At 42.2% G+C, this 23,355-nt stretch overlaps 1 protein-coding gene across 3 annotated transcripts in view; it reads right to left on the bottom strand.

The window, feature by feature from the left end:
• Positions 1 to 23,355, bottom strand: part of LOC307164933 (E3 SUMO-protein ligase RanBP2-like) — a 74,766-nt gene that overhangs the window by 27,041 nt on the left and 24,370 nt on the right. For 2 of the 3 annotated variants that reach the window (XM_079882152.1, XM_079882153.1), the window contains exons 3-15: positions 21,589 to 21,784; positions 21,226 to 21,526; positions 16,951 to 17,132; positions 14,561 to 14,742; positions 14,341 to 14,464; positions 13,551 to 13,712; positions 13,346 to 13,483; positions 13,100 to 13,231; positions 12,701 to 12,895; positions 12,531 to 12,614; positions 10,469 to 10,607; positions 9,357 to 9,451; positions 4,886 to 9,251 (exon numbers count right to left, since the gene is read on the bottom strand). In XM_079882152.1, the coding sequence (XP_079738278.1) occupies positions 4,886 to 9,251; positions 9,357 to 9,451; positions 10,469 to 10,607; positions 12,531 to 12,614; positions 12,701 to 12,895; positions 13,100 to 13,231; positions 13,346 to 13,483; positions 13,551 to 13,712; positions 14,341 to 14,464; positions 14,561 to 14,742; positions 16,951 to 17,132; positions 21,226 to 21,526; positions 21,589 to 21,784 (6,296 nt within the window). Of the gene's footprint in view, positions 1 to 4,333; positions 4,412 to 4,885; positions 9,252 to 9,356; positions 9,452 to 10,468; positions 10,608 to 12,530; positions 12,615 to 12,700; positions 12,896 to 13,099; positions 13,232 to 13,345; positions 13,484 to 13,550; positions 13,713 to 14,340; positions 14,465 to 14,560; positions 14,743 to 16,950; positions 17,133 to 21,225; positions 21,527 to 21,588; positions 21,785 to 23,355 lie in introns of all 3 variants that reach the window. The other variant, XM_079882151.1, reaches the window with a different exon arrangement.

The raw sequence follows: 23,355 nt of genomic DNA, 5'->3' as shown, positions 1-23,355 counted from the left end.
GATGAACTCCCTGCCACTGTAACTGAGCTGAACACCAATACACCAGTCTACATCAAGCCTAAGCACATTAACAAGTAAGTCAAGTCTCTTGTTCCACAGGATAGCCACACCCCCAGGTATTCTACCCCTGATTATTCTCGAACTAAGATCAGTTGTTGATTCCCCTGCACTATGAAAATTGACATCAAGAATGTTTAATTTTGCCAAGTCTTGCTTTGCCAGAATACTTCAGAATAAATCAAGATGTAACATTTATTTGTCAGGTAAAAATGTATCATGCCAATTACAGAAGTAAATTATTAAAAGCCAATTCAGAAAATACATGACATCATTTACTCAAAGATGACTCTAAAAGTAAGTAATGTTTTCCTGACAAAGACACAGTAATGTGTCAGGGCTTTCCAACAAGAAAACACTGAAACATTACTATGGGGGATGTCTGGTATGAGTCCCAAAGATTGTTCTGTCCCCTCGCCTTAAATACCAGATCAGAACAACAGGGGTTATACAAATGTTGTTTAGAGTTGTTTGGGCCAATCCATGTACCCCAGGGGGGTAGCACCTGATTTCAGGAGATATCGTAAAGAGATATCAGCCAGAGAGGAGATACAGGATTCTCCTAGTTCTCAATCTTTCTCATTAAACCAATGACTGCAATGAAATTAAGACCATTTTACCAATCGCACTGCGACCATTAAAATGACACCAAACATGAAATGGAAAAACAACATATTCACAAGATACACCATATGTGTTAAATAGACATTCTTAATGCACTTTCAGTGCCTTGAGGAGGGAGAGGGGGGATGAGTTGAAGTCAAACAAGGGGACAAGGAGATAAGTTTGGGCAGGACAAGGTTCTGTGCTCTGTCTTTGCTATCTGCTGTCCAGGGTGCATTTTATGGCTTTATTGCAGGGTGCGTTTTGTTTTAGCAGGAAAATCAGTTCTTACAGCATGATAACTTTTTATTATTAAAAAAACCCTCCTTGTGTGTAATACAAATCAGTTAATTTTAACCTTCAATTAGTGACATCCAGTTTGTGCACGGATCATTGTTTTGAACCGGTTCTTTTTAGTGAACCAGTTCACCAAATCAGAAAGAATCGAACGTACAGGTCCAGCGGATCTCGAGTCAACAGTTCTCGAATCGTTCAGGTCCAGCGGTTCTCGAGTCAAGAGTTCTCGAATCGTATAGGTCCAGCGGTTCTCGAGTCAACAGTTCTCGAATCGTACAGGTCCAGCGGTTCTCGAGTCAACAGTTCTCGAATCGAAAGTACAGGTCCAGCGGTTCTCGAGTCAACAGTTCTCGAATCGTACAGGTCCAGCGGTTCTCGAGTCAACAGTTCTCGAATCGTACAGGTCCAGCGGATCTCGAGTCAACAGTTCTCGAATCGTACAGGTCCAGTGGTTCTCGAGTCAAGAGTTCTCGAATCGTACAGGTCCAGCGGTTCTCGAGTCAACAGTTCTCGAATCGAACGTACAGGTCCAGCGGTTCTCGAGTCAACAGTTCTCAAATCGAAAGTACAGGTACAGCGGTTCTCGAGTCAACAGTTCTCGAATCGTACAGGTACAGCGGTTCTCGAGTCAACAGTTCTCGAATCGAACGTACAGGTCCAGCGGTTCTCGAGTCAACAGTTCTCAAATCAAAAGTACAGGTACAGCGGTTCTCGAGTCAACAGTTCTCGAATCGTACAGGTCCAGCGGTTCTCGAGCCAACAGTTCTCGAATCGTACAGGTACAGTGGTTCTCGAGTCAACAGTTCTCGATTCGTACAGGTCCAGCGGTTCTCAAGTCAACAGTTCTCGAATCGAACGTACAGGTCCAGCGGTTCTCGAGTCAACAGTTCTCGAATCGAACGTACAGGTCCAGCGGTTCTCGAGTCAACAGTTCTCAAATCAAAAGTACAGATACAGCGGTTCTCGAGTCAACAGTTCTCAAATCAAAAGTACAGGTACAGCGGTTCTCGAGTCAACAGTTCTCGAATCGAAAGTACAGGTACAGCGGTTCTCGAGTCAACAGTTCTCGAATCGAATGTACAGGTACAGCGGTTCTCGAGTCAACAGTTCTCGAATCGAACGTACAGGTCCAGTGGTTCTCGAGTCAACAGTTCTCGAATCGAACGTACAGGTACAGCGGTACTCGAGTCAACAGTTCTCGAATCGAACGTACAGGTACAGCAGTTCTCGAGTCAACAGTTCTCGAATCGAAAGTACAGGTACAGCGGTTCTCGAGTCAACAGTTCTCGAATCGAAAGTACAGGTACAGTGGTTCTCGAGTCAACAGTTCTCGAATCGAACGTACAGGTCCAGCGGTTCTCGAGTCAACAGTTCTCGAATCAAATGTACAGGTAAGGCGGTTCTCGAGTCAACAGTTCTCGAATCGAACGTACAGGTCCGGCGGTTCTCGAGTCAACAGTTCTCGAATCGAACGTACAGGTCCAGCGGTTCTCGAGTCAACAGTTCTCGAATCGAACGTACAGGTACAGCGGTTCTCGAGTCAACAGTTCTTGAATCGAACGTACAGGTCCAGCAGTTCTCGAGTCAACAGTTCTCGAATCGTACAGGTCCAGCGGTTCTCGAGTCAACAGTTCTCGAATCGAACGTACAGGTCCAGCGGTTCTCGAGTCAACAGTTCTCGAATCGAACGTACAGGTCCAGCGGTTCTCGAGTCAACAGTTCTCGAATCGAACGTACAGGTACAGCGGTTCTCGAGTCAACAGTTCTCAAATCAAACGTACAGGTCCAGCGGTTCTCGAGTCAACAGTTCTCGAATCAAATGTACAGGTAAGGCGGTTCTCGAGTCAACAGTTCTCGAATCGAACGTACAGGTCCAGCGGTTCTCGAGTCAACAGTTCTCGAATCGAACGTACAGGTACAGCGGTTCTCGAGTCAACAGTTCTCGAATCGAACGTACAGGTCCAGCGGATCTCGAGTCAACAGTTCTCGAATCAAACGTACAGGTCCAGTGGTTCTCGAGTCAACAGTTCTCGAATCGAACGTACAGGTACAGCGGTACTCGAGTCAACAGTTCTCGAGTCAACAGTGCACAAACGGTTTCTTTCGGACACATTCGATACTGAGAACAGATGAGCTGCAGATACTGAGCATGCACGATAGCACCGTCTGAACCGAACGGTTTCTTTCGTACAACTGATGCTGTGCTGATACTATAAGCTAGTGTTGTAGTCAAGACCACCTAAACCGAGACCAAGTCATGACCAAGACCGATCGAGTACTACAACACTACTATAAGCACGGGTGAACCAAGGTCTTGAATGAGGGGGCGAATTTGGCGAAATTGTATGTTTATTTATGTTTATTTTATTTTATTTTATTTTATTTTATTTTAACATGATGAACATGCAACAACTCTTTAGTCAAAACATGTAAATGAATTTTGGCATTTACTATTATGCACATTATATTTTAAGCTTTATGAGCTGGGTCCTGGTTTCTGTAAAAAGTTGATGACTATATTCACTTTATATCTTTAAGGCGTGTAAAACATCCACGTTTGTACATCAGTGGCTGTATTGGGTGCTTTTACAAAACGTTAAATGTAAGAAACTTGATGATGATGGCTATAATTATTAAATATTTAACTGAAGTTATGATTACAAATTACTTTATTTGAACGTGTTTGAATGCATTTTCATCAGCCGGGATGATAGAATTTAAGTCATTACGCAAGGACGTAAAAGAACAGGTGAATGAAACGAACTGTCCAAAAGAACCAGCTCGCCCAAAGAACCGGACCAGTTTTTTGTCTCCTCTACACCGAGTCTGATCTCTGTAGTGTGTCAGAAAAATGTGCCACGTCTGTTTTAATGTAAATTCTATTGATAAAAATGTATATGATTACAATTTAGAAAGAAATAATGCAGCCCTATCATGTATTTTGACCACTGTGTTTAAGGCAGTAAAGAGCAACCACATCATAACTGAAATCCAGATAGGCCAAACAGCTCTTTGTTAATTTACTACATCAACAGAAGCAGCCGTCCACAATGTTGGAAAACGTCTGCTACACGTACAATATATAGCCGAGACAAAAAACCTTGCAACACCACATCCCAGTAACCACACCTGTTGGTGTCACATTTCAAGATGGGAAAATAACTTTACAAGACACTCCCTGCTGAATACTTTAAGGACTTTGAAGCCACTGGTCCACTTTAATTGTAAATTCTGCTAAAGTTTCAAACAAACAGCTAAAGGTTAGCCAGTTTCAGACCATGCAAACATTTTGATTGAGGCCAAGGAAACAATGTTTAAGTTATCACATCATTCAGCCAAGGTCAGGTCTCCCGGCTCAAACTGTGACCTGAAATACCTGGGGCTTCAAACTGGGTGGCTGATGTGCAGCTCCAAAATGCCATTGGATTATTTTTGAAAAGCCTAAAATCCAAACCTAAAACAAAGTTACGTGTTAAAGATTTTTTGTTATTCTTGTCAGGGACTTGATTTTATCTCAGTTACTGAGTGGATGGTGAAAATCAGTCTATACGACAGAAACATGGGCTTAATGACATCAGCTGTAAAGGAGACATTTCAGAGGCGACAGATTGCAAGGACCTTTTTTTTTTTTTTCTAGGGAAAACATACACCAATGAACAGTGCCCAATAAGATCATGAACTTGTAAATAAACCAGGAAACCAAACAACTAGAATATAAACTAGGGATGCGTTTAGCTCCAACCTTGATTAAACACACCTAAACCAGCTAATCATTATCTTTAGGACTACTTGAAAAATTGCAGGGAGCAGGGTTGGAACTAAAACTACAGGGCGGTACCCCTCTCAAAACAGGGTTGGACATCCCTGATCTTAACTAAGAGGTCTAAACAGTTTTATTCATAAACTATGGGCACAGAATATAGCTTACTTGTTGGGATGCTGAAAGGATTCCCAATGAATGGCTGACTGGACACAGCCTGTCCAGAGGTTTTCAGTCTTGAGGCACTCGTTTCCTCATCTTTTGGACTGGGAATCATAACAGGAGATTTCTCATTTGATGACAAAGGGCTCCCAAAAATCTTCTGCACAGAGTCTGACCCAAAGACAAACTTGGGAGGAGAGACCAGAGAGAACATGGGAGTCTTGGTGGCCTGAGCACCAAGCTCTGATCCAGGCGACCCATCTAGTTTAGGACTACTTTGAACCCCAGGAAGTGCAGTACGTTCTTTTGTGGTTTCCTCAAGTACAGCAACAGCAGCCTTACCACAAAGTGGCTCTTGGCTGAAGGCAGGTACTCTTGCAAAAGGCAGGGTGAGAAGAGTGTCTTTTTCCTGGGCAGTCTTTGCCTCTTCGAAGACTTCTTTGAAAGTACTTGCCGTTTCCTCCAGTTTAAACCGTACAGCCAACTGTTCAACCTTGCCCTGCCCTTCAGCAAAATCAAAGGCACTCCAGATCCATGCTTTCCCGGATCCTTTCATGGGCTCAAGATTCATATTTGAAGCAATCCAATGGTTTGCACACAGTTTCAGGACCTGATCCCGCCTCATCACAAGTCTAACACGCTTTGTTTCATAGTTTTGTAGTATTTTAAGGTCTCCTATACCTCGTTCCTTCCACTGACTAAGTTCTTTATCATAGTGGTATAGTTTGGCCCTGTGACTGAAAATGACTTGCTCATTCTCCTCTCCTGTTGAGACCTCGACAAGATCAGGCAATGGCACAACAGGCTCAAAGTACTGACCATCTCGCTCTTCCTCTTGCGATGCTTCTTGTTCATCATCTGTGCCAACAGAAGCCTGGCTCTGGTTTAGCTTAGATGGAGACTTGGAGGGACTGAGAATAGGCTGAAAACTGAAACTAAAGCCTGTAGACGATTCGCCAAAACGGAACAAACTTTTTGCTACTGGATCAGGTTGCGAAGAGGTATTGCACACAGAAGAATTAGCATAGTTCTCGACTTCTTCTTGCAAATCGTAATTATCCCATTCTAAAGCAGTTGTGGTGCTTTCAGAGTCGAGCTTGACTATGACTGAAGAGGTACTGATACCTGCAATGTTACTTTCATCATCCTTGCTTTGGTAAGTCAAGAATGATTTCAGGTCTTTAAGACCAGATTTCATTTCTTCAGCTTTCTGTATAAGTTGGGCGGTTCTGCCAGTATTCACAAGCTTGTGAGGGGTCTGTAAAGGAATATCCAATAGCAGGCGCTGACACTCCTCAAATTTTAGCTTGAACTCTTCTGCAAGCTCTGGTGTTTTGAATTTTGCCGCAAGCTGTTCTAATCTGGCATCTCCATCTGAAAAGTCATTTGCAATCCACATCCAGGCTCTGTCTGACCCAGAGAGGGGCTTCAAGTTCATTGTGGTTGTGATCCAATGATTAGCACATACCTTCAACACCTGCTCTCTCCTCATAAGAACTCGAAGCCGCCCATTCTTATTATTTTTGAGCAGTTTAAGGTTGCCAACTCCTCTTTCGTTCCATTGGCTTGTTTCTGTATCAAATCTGAAGAGTTTGACACGCTGCGAATACAAGCTTTTCTCATCTTCTTCCCCTGTAACAAGGTCAACCTTCTCAGGCATCTGAACAACTGGCTCAAACTGAATATCATCATTATCCTCTGTTTTGTACATTTCATCTTCTTGATCGACAGAGGTGTCTGTCTTGGAACTGGAATTAATTCCTGTAAACAGCTGCTGGCCAGCCCCTGCAAAGCCTTTGAAAGTGGGATCCTCCTGGCCAAACTGAAAACTACCTGAGCACATTGCCAAGTCTGCAAAACTAAAAGAGTCAGGCTTACCGGTAAGAAGGGGATTATTATCGTGACTACCAGTGTCTACGGGCTCATCCGAGGAACTTGGGATTGCCTCTTTTTCCTTCTCTCTGTGAAGTTTTTTCAGGAGGTGAGATGCAGATCCATTTTCTGACTGTCCATCTGATGTGTTTGCCTCAGATTCTGCAATGCCAAAATTGAAACCACCAGCAGGTACTGGCATGGAAAACGAAAAATTGGAACTGCTTGGCTTATCAGTCTGAGTTGTAGAGGACTCAACAAACTTGAAACCTACTGAGGATGCTTTTTCCTTACTTGTACCAAACTGAAAAGCAGGACCTGGATTGAAATTGGCTGTAAATCCTGTTGCAGCAGGTTGCTTGCTAGAACTACCAAAACTGAATGAAAAAGAGGAACTTGATGGTGCAGTAGAGGTCTTGCCCTTCATATTTGGGTTTGCTGCCTTTGGAGTTGCTGACACTTTTGCATGTTGTGGTGCATCAGCCTGAATAGTTTTCTTATCAGCCTGAGATGCAAGGTCAACAGATGTTACTGCAGCATCATTTGATCCAAATTGAAAAGAAACTGGTATTTGAGACCCAAATGCTAAGCCCATTGAGCTGACATCAGTGTCTCCAGTAAGTCCAAAAGAAAAAGATTTGGCAGGAGGAGCCACAGGCGCAGAGCCTTTGAGTTCCTCTACAGGTTTGTTCTTTGTTGTAGAAGGAGCTGCACTGTTGCAGGCAACACACACTGCAGATGTGGGAGCGTTTCTTACACAGCACACATTACAGTCCCATTCACCCTGCTTCTTGGAAAATAGTGTTTTAAGATCCATTTCTTTGGATGAGACCTGAGGCTTTGGAGTTTCACATTTATTTTTCAACTGTTGGCCATGTGAGGACTCTACAGGTTTTTCCTTTGCTGTAGAAGGAGCTGCACTGTTGCAAGCAACACACACTGCAGATGTAGGAGCGTTTCTTACACAGCACACATTGCAGTCCCATTCACCCTGCTTCTTAGAAAACAGTGTTTTAAGATCCATTTCTTTGGATGAAACCTGAGGCTTTGGAGTTTCACATTTCTTTCTCAACTGTTGGCCATGTGGGGACTCTACAGGTTTTACATTTGCAGTAGAAGGAGCTGCACTGTTGCAAGCAACACACACTGCAGATGTGGGAGCGTTTCTTACACAGCACACATCGCAGTCCCATTCACCCTGCTTCTTGGAAAACAGTGTTTTAAGATCCATTTCTTTGGATGAAACCTGAGACTTCGGAGTTTCACATTTATTTTCCAACTGTTGGCCATGTGGGGACTCTAGAATGAATTTTTGAGCCTCCTCAAATTTGAATTTAAACAGTGCAGCATCATCCGCCGTTTTAAAACGAATGGCCAACTGCTCAGTCTTGGGCATTTCATCTGCATAGTCCATAGTAGCATACCACACCCAGGACTTGTCAGATCCAGCATTTGGTTTGAGGACCATATCTGCAGTGATATAGTGATTAGCACAGATTTTGAGAACCTGTTCCCTCCTCATCAACAGACGAACTTTCCCGGATGTTCTGTGTTTTAGAATTTTTAAACTTCCAATGCCCCTCTCTTTCCATTCTTTAGTCTCAGGGTCAAACCGGAAGAGTTTTGCTCTCTTGCAGAACATCTCCTCTTCCTCCTCCTCACCAGTTTTCACATCTACCTTATCAGGAAGAGGCACAATGGGCTCAAAATGAGGTCCATCCTCTTCCTCTTCCACATGGGTGCTATCATTATCACTTTCCCCGCTTTTCTCTTCCTGAGCCTCTGGATTTCCTAATACTGGTTTGGTTCCACTTGCAAAGCTAAATCTTTGGTCAGTGTTGCCAAAAATATTAATTTTGCTCTGAGCAGCATCGGTGAATGAAAACCCTGTGGCACTTTTACTCCCAAAAGTAAAGACTCCACTCTGGCTAGGCAGATGCTCTTGGGTCTGATGTTTCGGTTCTGATGGTCCGTCCACTTTGGGAGGAATATCTGACGTCAGAAGTCCCAAGAGGCTTTCGCTATTTTTCATCTGAGCAGAGGAAAAGGTGAAATCACCATCATTGGACTTGAAATTGGAGTTGAACTTGAATGCAGTTGTTGCCGATGTTGATGGGGCAACGGCAACCCCACCAAAGTTTGGAACCTTAGGAGGTTCACCTGTGAACTGAGACCCAAAACTCATCTTGGGGTCAACAGTCTTGTTTTCACTGCTCTTGGATGGCTGCGTGGATGTATCGACACATGGCTTAGTGAAATATCCAGGCTCTGGCAATGTTAGATTGACTGTAGGTTGAGGAAAATTGTGACCATAATACTCTTCACTGTATGGAGAGAGCAAGGATGTAGCTGGAGACTCAAACCGGATGGGAGCACCAAAGACCTGCTCTTGAGGATATATGCAAGCAGGAGTTGACTGAAGAGGTGGTGTGTGTGTTAATTGTTGGTAGGCATACATATGCTGCTGTGGAGGAAGACGATTCATCCCGTATACTGGGCCCTGCAGAGGTAAACAAACAATACTTTGATATTGATTCTCTGTGCTTTTTCTTGGTAACTAAAAAAGGTACAATATATTGCATTTACATGAAAATCACTCCACTACCTTTGTTGGTGTAACATTTGCAGCAGGGCGTAGAAGATACTGTGAATTATATGCTGGAGACTGGTTGTAGTACGCAGAGGGACCTTTAGTAGCAACTGAGAAAAAAAGGAATGGATTTTAATTATGTCTTATTGTATTACACAAGTGGTTCTCATTTTTTTGGTGATGTCACCATTTAGAAGTGGAACTTTTTTTTGTGGTAAACCAGAGGGTCTACCATGCGCATAGTAAAGCGATCACCAACAATCTTTTTGGGTGGAAATTAATGCAAACACAGATATCAGATACCAGTTGTGTCTAAAGGGAATATAAAAAGGCTGGCCAAAACAAAGTAATATGAATTAACGAGAACAACCCTCATTGGTTCTTCAGGAAGCTCAAACATGCTGAGTAACACGAGAATGAACCTCATTGTTCCTCGCACGTCAAGGGAACATGGTTGAGCTTCCATTTACCACAACTGATGTGAGAGTTGATGAATATTTATGTGAGAATAAAAGCCTAAATCAAATCTCTTCATCATAGAAAGTGATCAAGTCTCTTCATATACTTTGAACTAAACCACACAATTCATATCGATTAGTTTTACAATCTCTTTATATGAACTTTTTGAAGCATCACAGTGGTAGTTGCATAGCTGTCAATTGAGGGATAGAAAGCGCTCAGATTTCATTTAAAACATCTTTAATCTTACATTATCCATGAAACCCAAAGATGAGAGGATGAGGATTGTAAACTTCAAGCTCAAATGGCACATAAAAGCAAAAGAACCATAAAATGATTTGAAATTTTAAAATAAAAATTTGAGTCTTCTGTTTTCAGTTGATTGCTTTGTGGAAAACATCGCAATTTAAAAGTCGTATTCACTCAAATTCTTATCCTCCCTCTTCAAATCTGGTGTGCCAGCAAGAACATTTGTTTGGTTGAATAAGCACACTGAAAAAAACTGCACAAACCTCATTGGTTCGCATGTCTATTGCTGTGAGATTGTTGGTATATTTGAATGTTGAAAGTGAACAAGATTTGAGATGTGTTGGGGAGGCACACATTGAGAACCACTGGTATACACAAATTTAAAAGACGGCAGATTTGGGGAAACTAATTGAACTGACCAGTAAGAGGAGCACCATGGAATGCCTGCGTTCCAGGAAATCCATCCTGAAGTCCTTCTGCAGGATAACTATCTCTGTACGTCCTATATGAGGATGCTGTCGCTTCAGGGGAATTAAGGCGCAGGTCATGAACCTCATTCTGTGTGAGACGGAAAACAAAACATGATATTACAATCCCTAAAAGCAGAACTTAATACTTGGTACATAAACCTTTGTTTGCAATTACAGAGATCATACGTTTCCTGTAGTTTTTGACCAGGTTTGCACACACTGCAGGGATTCTGGCCCACTCCTCCATACAGACCTTCTCCAGATCCTTCAGGTTTCGGGGCTGTCGCTGGGCAATACAGACTTTCAGCTCCTCCAAAGATTCTCTATTGGGTTCAGGTCTGGAGACTGGCTAGGCCACTCCAGGACCTTGAGATGCTTCTTACAGAGCCACTCCTTAGTTGCCCTGGCTGTGTGTTTCGGGGCGTTGTCATGATGGAAGACCCAGCCATGACCCATCTTCAATGCTCTTCCTGAGGGAAGGAGGTTGTTGGCCAAGATCTCGCAATACATGGCCCCGTCCATCCTCCCCTCAATACGGTGCAGTCGTCCTGTCCCCTCTGCAGAAGAGCATCCCCAAAGAATGATGTTTCCACCTCCATGCTTCACGGTTGGGATGGTGTTCTTGGGGTTGTACTCATCCTTCTTCCTCCAAACACGGCGAGTGGAGTTTAGACCAAAAAGCTCTATTTTTGTCTCATCAGACCACATGACCTTCTCCCATTCCTCCTCTGGATCATCAGATGGTCATTGGCAAACTTCAGACGGGCCTGGACATGCGCTGGCTTGAGCAGGGGGACCTTGCGTGCGCTGCAGGATTTTAATCCATGACGGCATAGTGTGCTACTAATGGTTTTCTTTGAGACTGTGGTCCCAGCTCTCTTCGGGTCATTGACCAGGTCCTGCCGTGTAGTTCTGGGCTGATCCCTCACCTTCCTCATGATCATTGATGCCCCACAAGGTGAGATCTTGCATGGTGCACCAGACTGAGGGAGATTGACCGTCATCTTGAACTTCTTCCATTTTCTAATAATTGCGCCAACAGTTGTTGCCTTCTCACCAAGCTGCTTGCCTATTGTCCTGTAGCCCATCCCAGCCTTGTGCAGGTCTACAATTTTACCCCTGATGTCCTTACACAGCTCTCTGGTCTTGGCCATTGTGGAGAGGTTGGAGTCTGTTTGATTGAGTGTGTGGACAGGTGTCTTTTATACAGGTAACGAGTTCAAACAGGTGCAGTTAATACAGTTAATGAGTGGAGAACAGGAGGGCTTCTTAAAGAAAAACTAACAGGTCTGTGAGAGCCGGAATTCTTACTGGTTGGTAGGCAATCAAATACTTATGTCATGCAATAAAATGCTAATTAATTATTTAAAAATCATGCAATGTTATTTTCTGGATTTTTGTTTTAGATTCTGTCACTCACAGTTAAAGAGTACCTATGATAAAAATTAAAGACCTCTACATGCTTTATAAGTGGGAAAACCTGCAAAATCAGCAGTGTATCAAATACTTGTTCTCCCCACTGTATATACCAGAGTGGCACTTACTTAATACTCAGCAATATTATTTATCTGACTGCACTGACACTATTGGATGAGAGCTGAACTCAGCTGGACGATGACATCACTGCTTTCTGCAGAGACGCTTTAAAGATGAATTTAACTCATTTCATAATTGATGCACTTTCAGAGTTATTGAACTAAATCAACACTGAACTGATTTCATCTCAATAATGAATGTGCACTTAATTCTTCTTAAAGCTGCTTTACAGTAGAATTTAATTCTGTTTGCATCTTGATCATTATTTTTCTGTTTATCACTTTAAAGCAGCTTTGAAACAATATGTATTGTGTAAAGTGCTATAAAATGAAGGTGACTTGACTTTGATTCTCATTCTGACTTTGGAGATACACAGAGCACAAGTAATGTTCACAGTATAAATTCCCATTTGTCAGTGGCAAAGCAAAAGCAAACACAGACTGATTTTGCTACAAGCGGTGGATGTGTGACTGACCTTCAAGGACTCGACCTGCTGGCACAGCATCTGCAAGAGGGACTTCTGGTCCTCGGCCCAGGGAGCAGACATTTTAGGTGAGAACTGGAGAAGGAAACAACAGTTAGGAACTGTAACGCCATGTAAACAGCAAGCAAAGTTTCTGCAGAAGCACCAGTGCCATGACATACCATGGATCTTTTAGAAGGAGACATGGCACTTTTGGATGGAGACGGAGTGGAGAACTTCACATGTGGCTCAGTGGGCTGACCGGGGCTGGACGTCAGTGGATAGTCCACCTGATCTTCATCCCGCTCGTCATCTTCTGAAAGCTGCTGGTTGACCTCGTTCAGCAAATCCATCACATCCTCCATAGATATAGGCAACTTAAAACACGAAGAGACCGAATTAAAGGACTAGTTCATTCAAAACTCAAGCTTTCCAGCAATCCTGAAGACCTTGATTAACTTCTTCAGGTGTGTTTGTTTAATGCTAGAGCTGAACTCTGCAGGACAGTGGCCCTCCAGCGTCAGATCTGAGGAACCCTGGAGTAAAGTGAGCAGCACAAGCATCAGAGGTGTTTAACATACCTTGTCCACGTCCTCTGGACTGGCCTGATAAATCTTTGTGAGGTATTTCCTGAACTGCAGGAGGAAGTTGATGCTCCTGTCCTGCGTCTCCTCCATCCCGTTTCCCGCCTCCTCCGACAGCCTCTGATAGATCTGACAACACACATCCACAAACGCATCAGGTCAGGGTCATTCACAGACCGATGTTAATCACTTCACTTCTGAAGCTGAGCCAGTGTGACTGTCGTCCAGAGAGAGCGCTGTTACCTTAGCAAGATGCCAGTTAGACGAGATGCTGTTGAGCTTCTCCAGCTTTGCGATGGCCTCGTCGGTGTTGCCCTCGATGTCAAGCAGTGTGGCAGAGCTTATGGCGGCCTCTTCCTCATATACTCGCACTTGAGAAGGCTGAAGACAAAGAGACCATTAGAGACGAAACCACCATATGAAACAGAAGCAGGAAGAGAGTACATACCTGTATGTCTCTACTGTGAAAGTGCATGAACATTGGCTCCAGAGGTTCAGGAATGATATGTTTGCTTCGGATTTTCTCAAGCAAGGGAAGCACAACTTTCCAGTAGTGCACAGTGCGGCCTGCATAGTCCTTCTGGTCATAGTAAGAGTTCACCCGTTCCCCCTGTCAAACACACACATCAACGTCAGGACACACCTGCTCAGTCTGTACTAGTACTCTCACACTTTTGAAGTCATCAACACTACGAACAAAGCATGGGAATCAAACAGATAAAAACGCTCTAATTCATCCAGCTCTGCTCATTCCCTCGACCGACTGCGTGAGCTGCTTCCTGATGTTTACAGATGTACTATCTGAGAAACAATGTGTGCTTTATTACTGAGAGAGAGCATAACTGGCCTAATCAGAGGCATATTTACACATGCATGATGTCAGGTAAGAACAGAGGTGGGTTATGAAGTGTTCAGAGTATGACAGTGAACTCGCTTTCCTATCACGTCTTTACTTTAATGATAGTGACACTTTTGTCTTTTGCAGAGATGCTTTTTTCAGAGTGAATATGTGCATATTTTAAAATAAAATATTTTTTGCAAATAGTTTCAATGGATTATTTTACAATAAATTATTTAGCCGTTTTATTACTTTTTCTTTATTCCCTTTAATCCTTTTAAATCCATTATTTCCTAAAAGAAAACAACCGTTATCCCCCTAAAAACACTCATCAGAGCGGAGCATCCCATAATTCCTGGCTCAGAAGGAGCATCATGAGGACGGTTGTGAGCAGACGTACCACGTCAGTGAGATGCTGAGCCCAGTGGATGAGCAGCGCCGGCTGAAGGCCGTGTTTCTCTCCGGCGCGCAGCGTGCCGAGACCGTGCTGAACCAGCATCCGCAGTTTAGCCGACGCCCCAGACCTGTCACACACACACACACACACACACACACCAGAAAACAGTCAGTCAGACAGAGCCATGCGTCAGCCTCACACTCACAGCAGAGCAGTCACTCACAGCGCTCTCTTGTGGATCAGGCGGTAGACGGCGTCCCACCACTCGCGCTGCTTGGCGGAGGACAGGAGCCTGATGATGTGCAGAGGCAAACACCGGGGCTGATGCGGCGAGGAGCACGAGTCCATCCGTGCCGTCTCCTGCAGCTGTGTCTGACTGCTGAACACAACGCCGCACAAGAACACCTGCAACACATCACATATACACAGAGTTACAGCTGAGGAGCTTCATCAGGTCTGCTGAGATCCTGCCACTTCCAGTCCTTTACGACAGTATGACAGCCAAGACTTTAATCCCAAACGTGCTGTGCTTATGGACTACAGCCTTAAGAAATACATTTGATTTATTAAAATCATCAATAGGCCTACATCAATCTTGTGAAAATGCCATCAGCCAAACTGTAGAGCCAAATAGTACGTTAGGAAGAGCTTTACAGCATTATATAATCACAGGCGTTAAATTACTGCATTAACCCTCTGGGGTCTGGGGTGTTTTTGGGGTCCTTGAGATGTTCTGACATGCCCTGACATTTGTGCTTTTTTCAGTTGCTTATAAACATATTAATGGCAAAAAAAAATTACACACTATTTAGCACAAACAGGGCTACCATCATATGTGAGCAACAAGAATGTACATGTCTGCATTTTTGAGAGAATAATGTTTATGCGTGGTTATTGAAAAAACTAAAAACTAAAGTTTCTGAAATAAGGCCACAAAACACATACTAAATATGTGGCAATAAGACTTTTGACTAATGGATTTCATCGCCTAGTGTTTTTTCTTCAAAATGATATGAAAATCATCCTGCCTAATCATCCACAAAAAAACGATACATTGATTTTAGTTTTGTGAAACACTTTTAGTTTGGAAAGCCAATATGCGGATGGGGCATAAACGCTCCAACAGCATCATGCATATGTAGTAGTTCACACCTGGTGAGACTACGTCCCTGCATACTTAATGAGCCACTCATTCAGGTGACGTGTCACCTATAGCTAACTTAAATATACAAGCTTCATAAAAATTATCATTCTAGGAGAAAATTTCAGATGGCATTTAGAGGCTTTTGCATCTGAACTCTTCATACACACACACATATATATATGCATGCACATACATACTTTATAATCTTTTCAAAACTAGTCAACGTCTTTCAAAACTAAAGTATACATTTTATCATACGTATTTCAAAGTAAAGGATTCATTAGTTAGTTGATGACTTTATTTTTGACAAAACACATACAGTATATATAGCCTATTCCTCATCTCAGTATAGCAATAGAGTTTACTAAAAGCTGTTCATTCAATACAGCAGTATTTGAAAATCGATCATATTTTGTAAAATTACATTTATATTTGCATTTATGTCAAAACCTAGACACTTTTAAACATCAAAAGGACATTTATTAATATGTATTCGTGTCAAAATGACAAATAAACAGATTTTCCTATTCAATTTTGCATGGAAACGCTTCCAAGACGCTTGCGTGTCGCGTGAAAAATAGGCGTCGGTTCTATTTCTAGAATGCACGCGTTTTCCACGCGGCTCGTGCCGCGCCTGAGACGCGCGTCTCACACAGGCAGTGTGCAAACTCTAAACTGTTAACATGGATGGGAGCCGAAATAAAAACGGACACGCCACGCAGCTGAGACGCTTACGCCACGCATCCAGTGTTTCACCGGCCTTATCCAGCGGATGTGGGCGTTTCACAGGTTTGTATGGATCGCCTCACATTTGCGTTTGAATAGCGCGGTCTCCGTAGGCGGAGTCACATTAAAACTTAATTAGCTGAGATGAGAACGACTGACATCTCTCTCTTTACATACATATTATATAAACTGTGAATATTTGTTTTTTATAAAAATTACTTCATTGAAAAGAAGAGAATTCAAGCTTCATGCCTGTGTGACTGTATGCCTGTTTGACTGAGTATTCGCTGAGTTACAGTTCATTTTCGGACGCGTTTCAGAATTGACTTCACTGACGGAGAGTAGGCAGAACTCGCATCATGTTTATTTTTCTTTATTTGGCGAAAAGCACAACACTTTGTTTTTATTATGAGCATACACAAAAAAAATACACACTAAACAGGATCGATTGATGTATAACACAAGCATATAAGATAAAAATTAATATTTTTTTTTGTTGTTTTTTTTGCACTCATACGAAAAAAAACGAGCCTATCGCGCCGGCGCGATAGCCGACCTCAGGGGGTTAACTAAAACAGCATTTTAGAGGCTACATCACCTATAACAGCACCTAAAACAATCATCAGACATGAATGAATACTTGCATTATGCTAAAAAAAAGGTAATTTAAGAGATTGTGCATGTGCAAATGTGGGTGAATGTTTCCCCTGTGCCTCATTGAGGATGAGGAGGGGTGGACGCACCTCCAGGTCGAGCAGACAGATGGACTCGGGTGAGTTGGTGTCTAGTTTGGAGGTCTCGAGCGTGAGGCGAGGGAAGAGCTGCTTGAGCCAGCGCTGCAGGCTGACACTCTGCTCCATCAGCGCCCACTGCAGGCCGAGCCACGCCAGGTGCTGAAGATCGCCCGCATGCAGCAGCACCGCACCTGTGTGAACACACACACACCCCGCCGTCAGCACTAGTGCTGTAACGGATCACAGTTCTGTACGCATCACACCCCACGGTTCGACACGCATATGACCCGTGGATTATTGCAAAGTTTAACCCTCTGAGGTCTGAGCTGTTTTCTGGGCCCTGGAGGTGTTCTGACATGCTCTGACATTTGTGCTTATTTCTGTTACTTGTGACATTTTCATGGCTAAAGTCTAATTACACTGTATTCAGCACAAACTCTGTTACAATAATATATCAGCAGCATGTATGTAAAAGTTTGTAGTTTTGAGATAATGACATTTATGCGTGGTTTGTGAAAATACAAAAAAAAATTCTCACTGAAATAAGCTCATGAAACCCCTACTGATTATTTCTTCACAAGACTTTTGAAAATTGTATGACGTAGCCTAGAATATTTGCTCCAAAACTTTGTGAAAATCACCCTGACTGCTCATTCAGATAAGACAATATATTGATTTAAAAATTTTACGACGTGTTTTGTGTGAAAAAGCTTTATGCGGGAGCTCATTAATATGTAAGCTTTTCTCACCTGAGAAAGACAAAGACACTCCCTAACGGCCCTATTAGGAGCTATCAGGCCCTGCCATTCTGAGCAACCTTGCACAAAGAATGAGGAGATTTAAAAAAGAATGGCTTTTAGATTTTTTTGATTTTTTGGATTTATTTACAACACAACATAATCCAAAGATACACAACAAATGACAAAAAAGCACTCATTGAAAACAATTATCCAAAGACAGAGACCTTTGTGCCATTCCTAAAAAACATTGTACATACCTTTCATTTCCAAGGTTTTGGATTTTCACTTTACCATGTTCATGTACAAACTCATGTGAATGTTGAAGTTAGCAGGAGTGGCATCTGGGCCCTGAAAGAAAAAAAAAAAAAAAAAGTGAACAACCTGATATCAAGAGAAACTATAGGCCTGCACGATTTTGGGAATAAATTTGAGATTTTTCTGGTTAAAATTGCTTTTTAAAATTCACAGAACACACACACACACACACACACACACACACACACACACACACACACACACACAATGTTTCCAACAATATATAATATAATGAACACCAGGTTTGTTGTGCCTTGTAGGCATAGGCTATGCGCAGTGCTACAAAAAATAATAATAACAATAACCTATAGCAGCCTATAAATCTTCCAAAATATTTCAGTAACAACTAAGCTAGAGAAAAATGTATTGATTATCATATTACTTCAAATGTTTCCATTCGTTATGATGATATGAAATGAGATAATAGTAAAAACATAAAGCCGTTTGGTGCGTTTTGCTTTTCAAACGCGATCGCGCTGCAAAATATGATACATTCAAACGCGATCGCGCTCAAATACAAAACATTATGGTTACCATATACATATCTACGTTTGAGCAGACATCCACAAACACAGTAACAGTAAACACGGGTCTAAATATTATAATATTCCCCATATATCTAGCAACAGTTCAACTGCAATGTGAAATTTATGCAACAATAACAAACTAATATGTAAGAATTTCTAACCTTACATCTTTCTTGTCTTCAAATCACGTTCTTCTTCTTCTGAGGTAGCCTAAATCCAATGTAAGCTCAGGCGCGTCTTTCAAACTCGACGAAAAGCAGAGACTTGTGAAGTGTTTTGGTGTTTTGTTTTTGAGGTAATGAGCGCGATCGCGTTCCATGTGGAGATTTGCATGTGAATCTCTTTTGCGCGAGTGGGCGTGTTCAAATTAAAAATAATTAGGAAGCGTTTGAGAAGCTGGACATATTGTTGGTTTTATACAAATTACTTAAACAGAGAATATTTGTTTTCAGTTTGAATCCGATCATTTAAAAGTACACACTTAAATGTTTATAAAGGTATATGGCTCATAAATGTGTGACAAGTATTCGCTGAGTTTTGTTTCAGTTTATAGACGTGCTCAAGAAAAAAAAGTTCACCGCGACGGAGAGGCAGAACGCACACCCTGTTTATTTTCTTTATTTTACAAAAGCACAATGTTTTGATTTGATTGTAAGTGGACACATACAAAAGTAAAAATATCACAGAATCTTTTTTTATATTTCTTTTTTCTGTATGACCATAAATGACGGAGTAATTTAAGTTTATAGTGCTACAATGTGGAGAAAATCCAGCAAAACGCACCCGCGCGTTTGCCGACCTCAGAGGGTTAAGCAAAATAATTATATTTGAAACTATACTTATTAGTAATTCTAAAAATATTTCTATAAATTACAGCAACACCTCCCCCTTTGCCTTTCAGACGAGCTTCATTTTTGTTGAACATCAATTACATTTTTACCCTTAGATAGGTTTGGAAGTTTTTTGTATGTCCTAATTCAGGGAACAGACACAGTCTCTATATGATGATATCTAGGTGAAAGAGGCTCTATGTGATAGGATTTATCTGACCTTGGTGACGCGAGGCCGCTAGCAGACGGTCGGTTTAGCCAGTCTGTCTGCTTCCTGACCTGAGCCCCAGATTGTCATGTTTGAGCTCTAAGACTATGTGCCATATTACTAGAGAGAAGAGCAGCACCATCCCAGGAGGGATGAATACCATCTCTTTTCAACAGGTCAGGTCTGCCCCAAAAACTTTTCCAATTGTCTATGAATTCTGTATTATTTTGCGGACACCACTTAGACAATCAGCCATTGAGTAAGGACAACCTACTAACTATCTCATCACTCCTGCGAACAGGAAGGGGGCCAGAGCAAATTACAGTGCCTGACATCGTACTTGCGAGTTCACACACCTCTTTAACATTAATTTTGGTGATCTCCGACTGGCGGAGTCGAACATCATTTGTGCCGATGTGAATAATAATCTTAGAGAATTTACGATTAGCAATAGCCAGCACTTTTAAATTTGCTTTGATGTCAGGCGCTCTGGCTCCCGGCAAACATGTGACTATGGTGGCTGGTGTCTCTATTTTCACGTTCCGTGTAATAGAATTGCCAATAACTAGGGCACAATCAACAGGATTCTCAGTGGGGGTTTCACTGAGAGGGGAGAATCTGTTTGAAGTTGTAATCGGAACGGAAGAGCGGTGTTTTGTCCCGCGACTACAGCGCCTCACCGTCACCCAGTTGCCCTGCTGCACGGGCTCTACTTCAGCCGGAACCGAAAAATGTACAGAGTTCACTAAGCCAGTCGCATCCAAAGCAGTATCTAAAACCCTTGCACTCTTACAATTAACCTCAATTAAAGCTTGGATGCGTGTCTCTAGTTCTGAAGCTCTAGATTTGTGCTGGCTACTGTATACAGGCCACCAGGGCACCATACAGACTTTATCAAATAATTTGCTGACTTTCTATCAGAGTTAGTTCTGGCTGCAGATAGTCATAATTGTTGGTGATTTTAATATACATGTATATAACGAAAAAGATGCATTGGGATTGGCATTTAAAGACATTCTGAACTCTATTGGAGTTAGACAACATGTGTCAGGACCTACTCATTGGCTGCATAACATGAGAATGAACCTCATGGATTCGTCAAAGTGGTAGTTGCGTGGACTGTCAATGGAGGGACAAAAATCTCTGATTTAATTTAAAACATCTTAATTTGTGTTTAGAAGAAAAATTAAAGTCTTACAGGTTTGAAATGACATGAGGGTGAGTAAATGATGACAGAATTTTCATTTTTGGTTGAACTAAACCTTTAAAGTAACAGCAGCCAATAAATACCTGCTGCTGTCTGTGTCAATGTTAATCAAACAACAAAACACAGCTTTAACAAAAATCTACATTTTGTTAACTAAATACTAAGTTTCAGTAAACCTTTATTTCTCCTATCTTTGGTCTATTGTATTTATCTATGGTTGTAATTGGTTTACTTTTTTATTACTGACTTTTCACTTGCTTTAATAATGTTCTAACATTAAAGTTTTTGCTATCAAAGTACCTAAAGTGCTCTTTACATAATAAACAGAAAGCAAAGTTATCTCCCCTTTTTTCTGATCTGAAAAATTCTCTGATCTGTGACTCAAAAGCCATAAAATGATGCGAACGGTGAGTTTTGTGATCGGTTGCAGCACTAGACCAGACTGGATGACACTCACCGCTGTCCCACTTGGCCAGTTCGTCAGTGCTGGGCGCGTGTGCGCGGACCATGTGCATCTCGTCGTTGTAGATGAAGGAGAGCGGGTCGTGCGCCTGTGAGCCGAAGAGCTTGTCGAACAGAAGACTCGGCCCGTTCCGGTTCCCGAACGCCTCCACCACCTCCTTCAGCAGCTGCTCCACGTCCCGGCTCAGATTCAACAGCATGTGACCCGCCTGGCTCTGGCGGTCCGAAGCCAGCAGCTCCAAAGGCTCATGGGACGCATGCTCACTTTTCAAGCTCTTGACTTTGGGTCTCGGAGCCTGTGGAAAGCATGAACATTACACTGTAGAGTGGCTGATCACAGAGGAAACGCACATCATACCTGATAGGCCACGAGATAACAGAGCGCGGCTAAATCCCGCACGGCCCTCCACGGCTGCGGCCCGTCCTGCGCCGTCTTCAGCAGCTGCGTCCCGGCGTACAGGTACAGCTGAGCCCTCGTCTCCGTGAACACCTCCGACAGCTCGTCCAGAGTGTTCGTGGCCGTGTTCTTCAGAGACTGCATCGCACGGTCCAAACTGCAGCAGAAACATGGCGTGAACATTTCATGAACGCGTGAACCTGAAGTCTGCTGACTGAAGCACTGACGTTATCTAGCAGGCTAACACTGAAGAAAAGACATCTATGAGCCTGGGTGAAAAGTGCCACCATCCAAAGTGGCTTTATGGACTTATTACTGTCAATTAAAAACCTGATTAATTTGTTGTAACTAAGAAAGAAAATGTAAAAAAAAAAAAAAAAAGCCGTTCTGACATATAGAACCTGTCGAGCAAAAACCAAAAAAACAAACAAACAGAAAGACTAGTAGTGGTAGCGCAGACACGCGTTACTGATACTGCTACAAACTAGTGATGCTCGTTAGGGTTAGGCCTGAGCAGTAGTTCACTGACAAGCTGAGCCATATCGCATTAATTATCGCAGGCAATACGTCCGTGATCATCTAAGATCACCGTGAATCATCTTACCCAAACATTGGAGTGTCCGTGCTCAACTACTAAGGCAGAGGCGGCATCTATGCCGGTGAACCGAACAATGGTATAATGATTCAGTTCGACTCCTAAGACAAGACGATGCTCACCCGACTGGCCAATAGGAACGTGGCCCTGCCCATGACACAATTTTCACAGAGAAAGCAAAATCCTGACACGAGAGCAAGAAATTGCATCGAGAGCAAAGAAAAGCGTTTTGAGAGAAACACTTTTTTTTTTTTTTTAGAGAAAATGTTTTCACACTGACAGCAAAAAATATATATTTGAGTTTAAGTATTTTGAGAGAGATTTTTTTTCTCAGAAATAATTAAAAATTCAAATTTATATTTTTTTATGTTCTATGAGAAAATACTTTCTCTCAAAACTTTTTTTTGTCTCAAATATTAATATTTTTTGCTATTGGTATGAAAACTTTTTCTCTCAAATATTATTTTTTCTCTCATGAAATGCTTTTTTGCTATCAGTGTGATAACTTTTTCTCTCAAACTTTTTTTTTTTCTCTCAGATCATTTATTTTCTCTTGTAATAAAGACACAATTCTAGCTCCATATAAATCCAGGGCTGCATAATCGATGGAGATTACAGATTCAGTCTATCTGTCCATGTGTGGAAAATGTTTGTTTCTCTATTTCTTAGCCAATGAGAATCACTCAAACTGAAGCGATGACGTAGCTTAGACCTTGGTGAAGGGTATAACTGCTCTGTGTGTGTGTGTGTGTGTGTGTGTGTGTGTGTGTGTGTGCGTGCGTGCGTGCGTGCGTGCGTGCGTGCGTGTGGTGAAGGGTATAACTGCTGTGATCTTTGTAACTATAAGAGGAGCCTACGAACTCCTTGAGAGTCTTGAAGCTGACTTCTGCTGATGAAACTGCAAACTATCTATCTATCTATGCAAACTCTTAAAAATCTTCAATTTATTATAATTCTGAATCTTGTCTTAAATTGGCTGCACTTCTAACTCCTGGGGCCGGTTGCATAAACTGCTTAGACTAGTCTTAAAAGTTAGTCATCTAATTTTTTTCTTCAAGACTGGTGCTAACTTTTTAAAGTCAGTTACATAAAAGGGTAGATCGGTCTAATTTGAATCAGAAAAGTAAGACTGA

Source organism: Squalius cephalus (assembly GCF_949319135.1).
Source record: "Squalius cephalus genome assembly, chromosome: 9".
Taxonomy (NCBI): Eukaryota; Metazoa; Chordata; class Actinopteri; order Cypriniformes; family Leuciscidae; genus Squalius; species Squalius cephalus.
The sequence above is the reverse complement of the archived record's forward strand: the minus strand, read 5'-3'. Positions and strand labels throughout refer to the sequence as shown.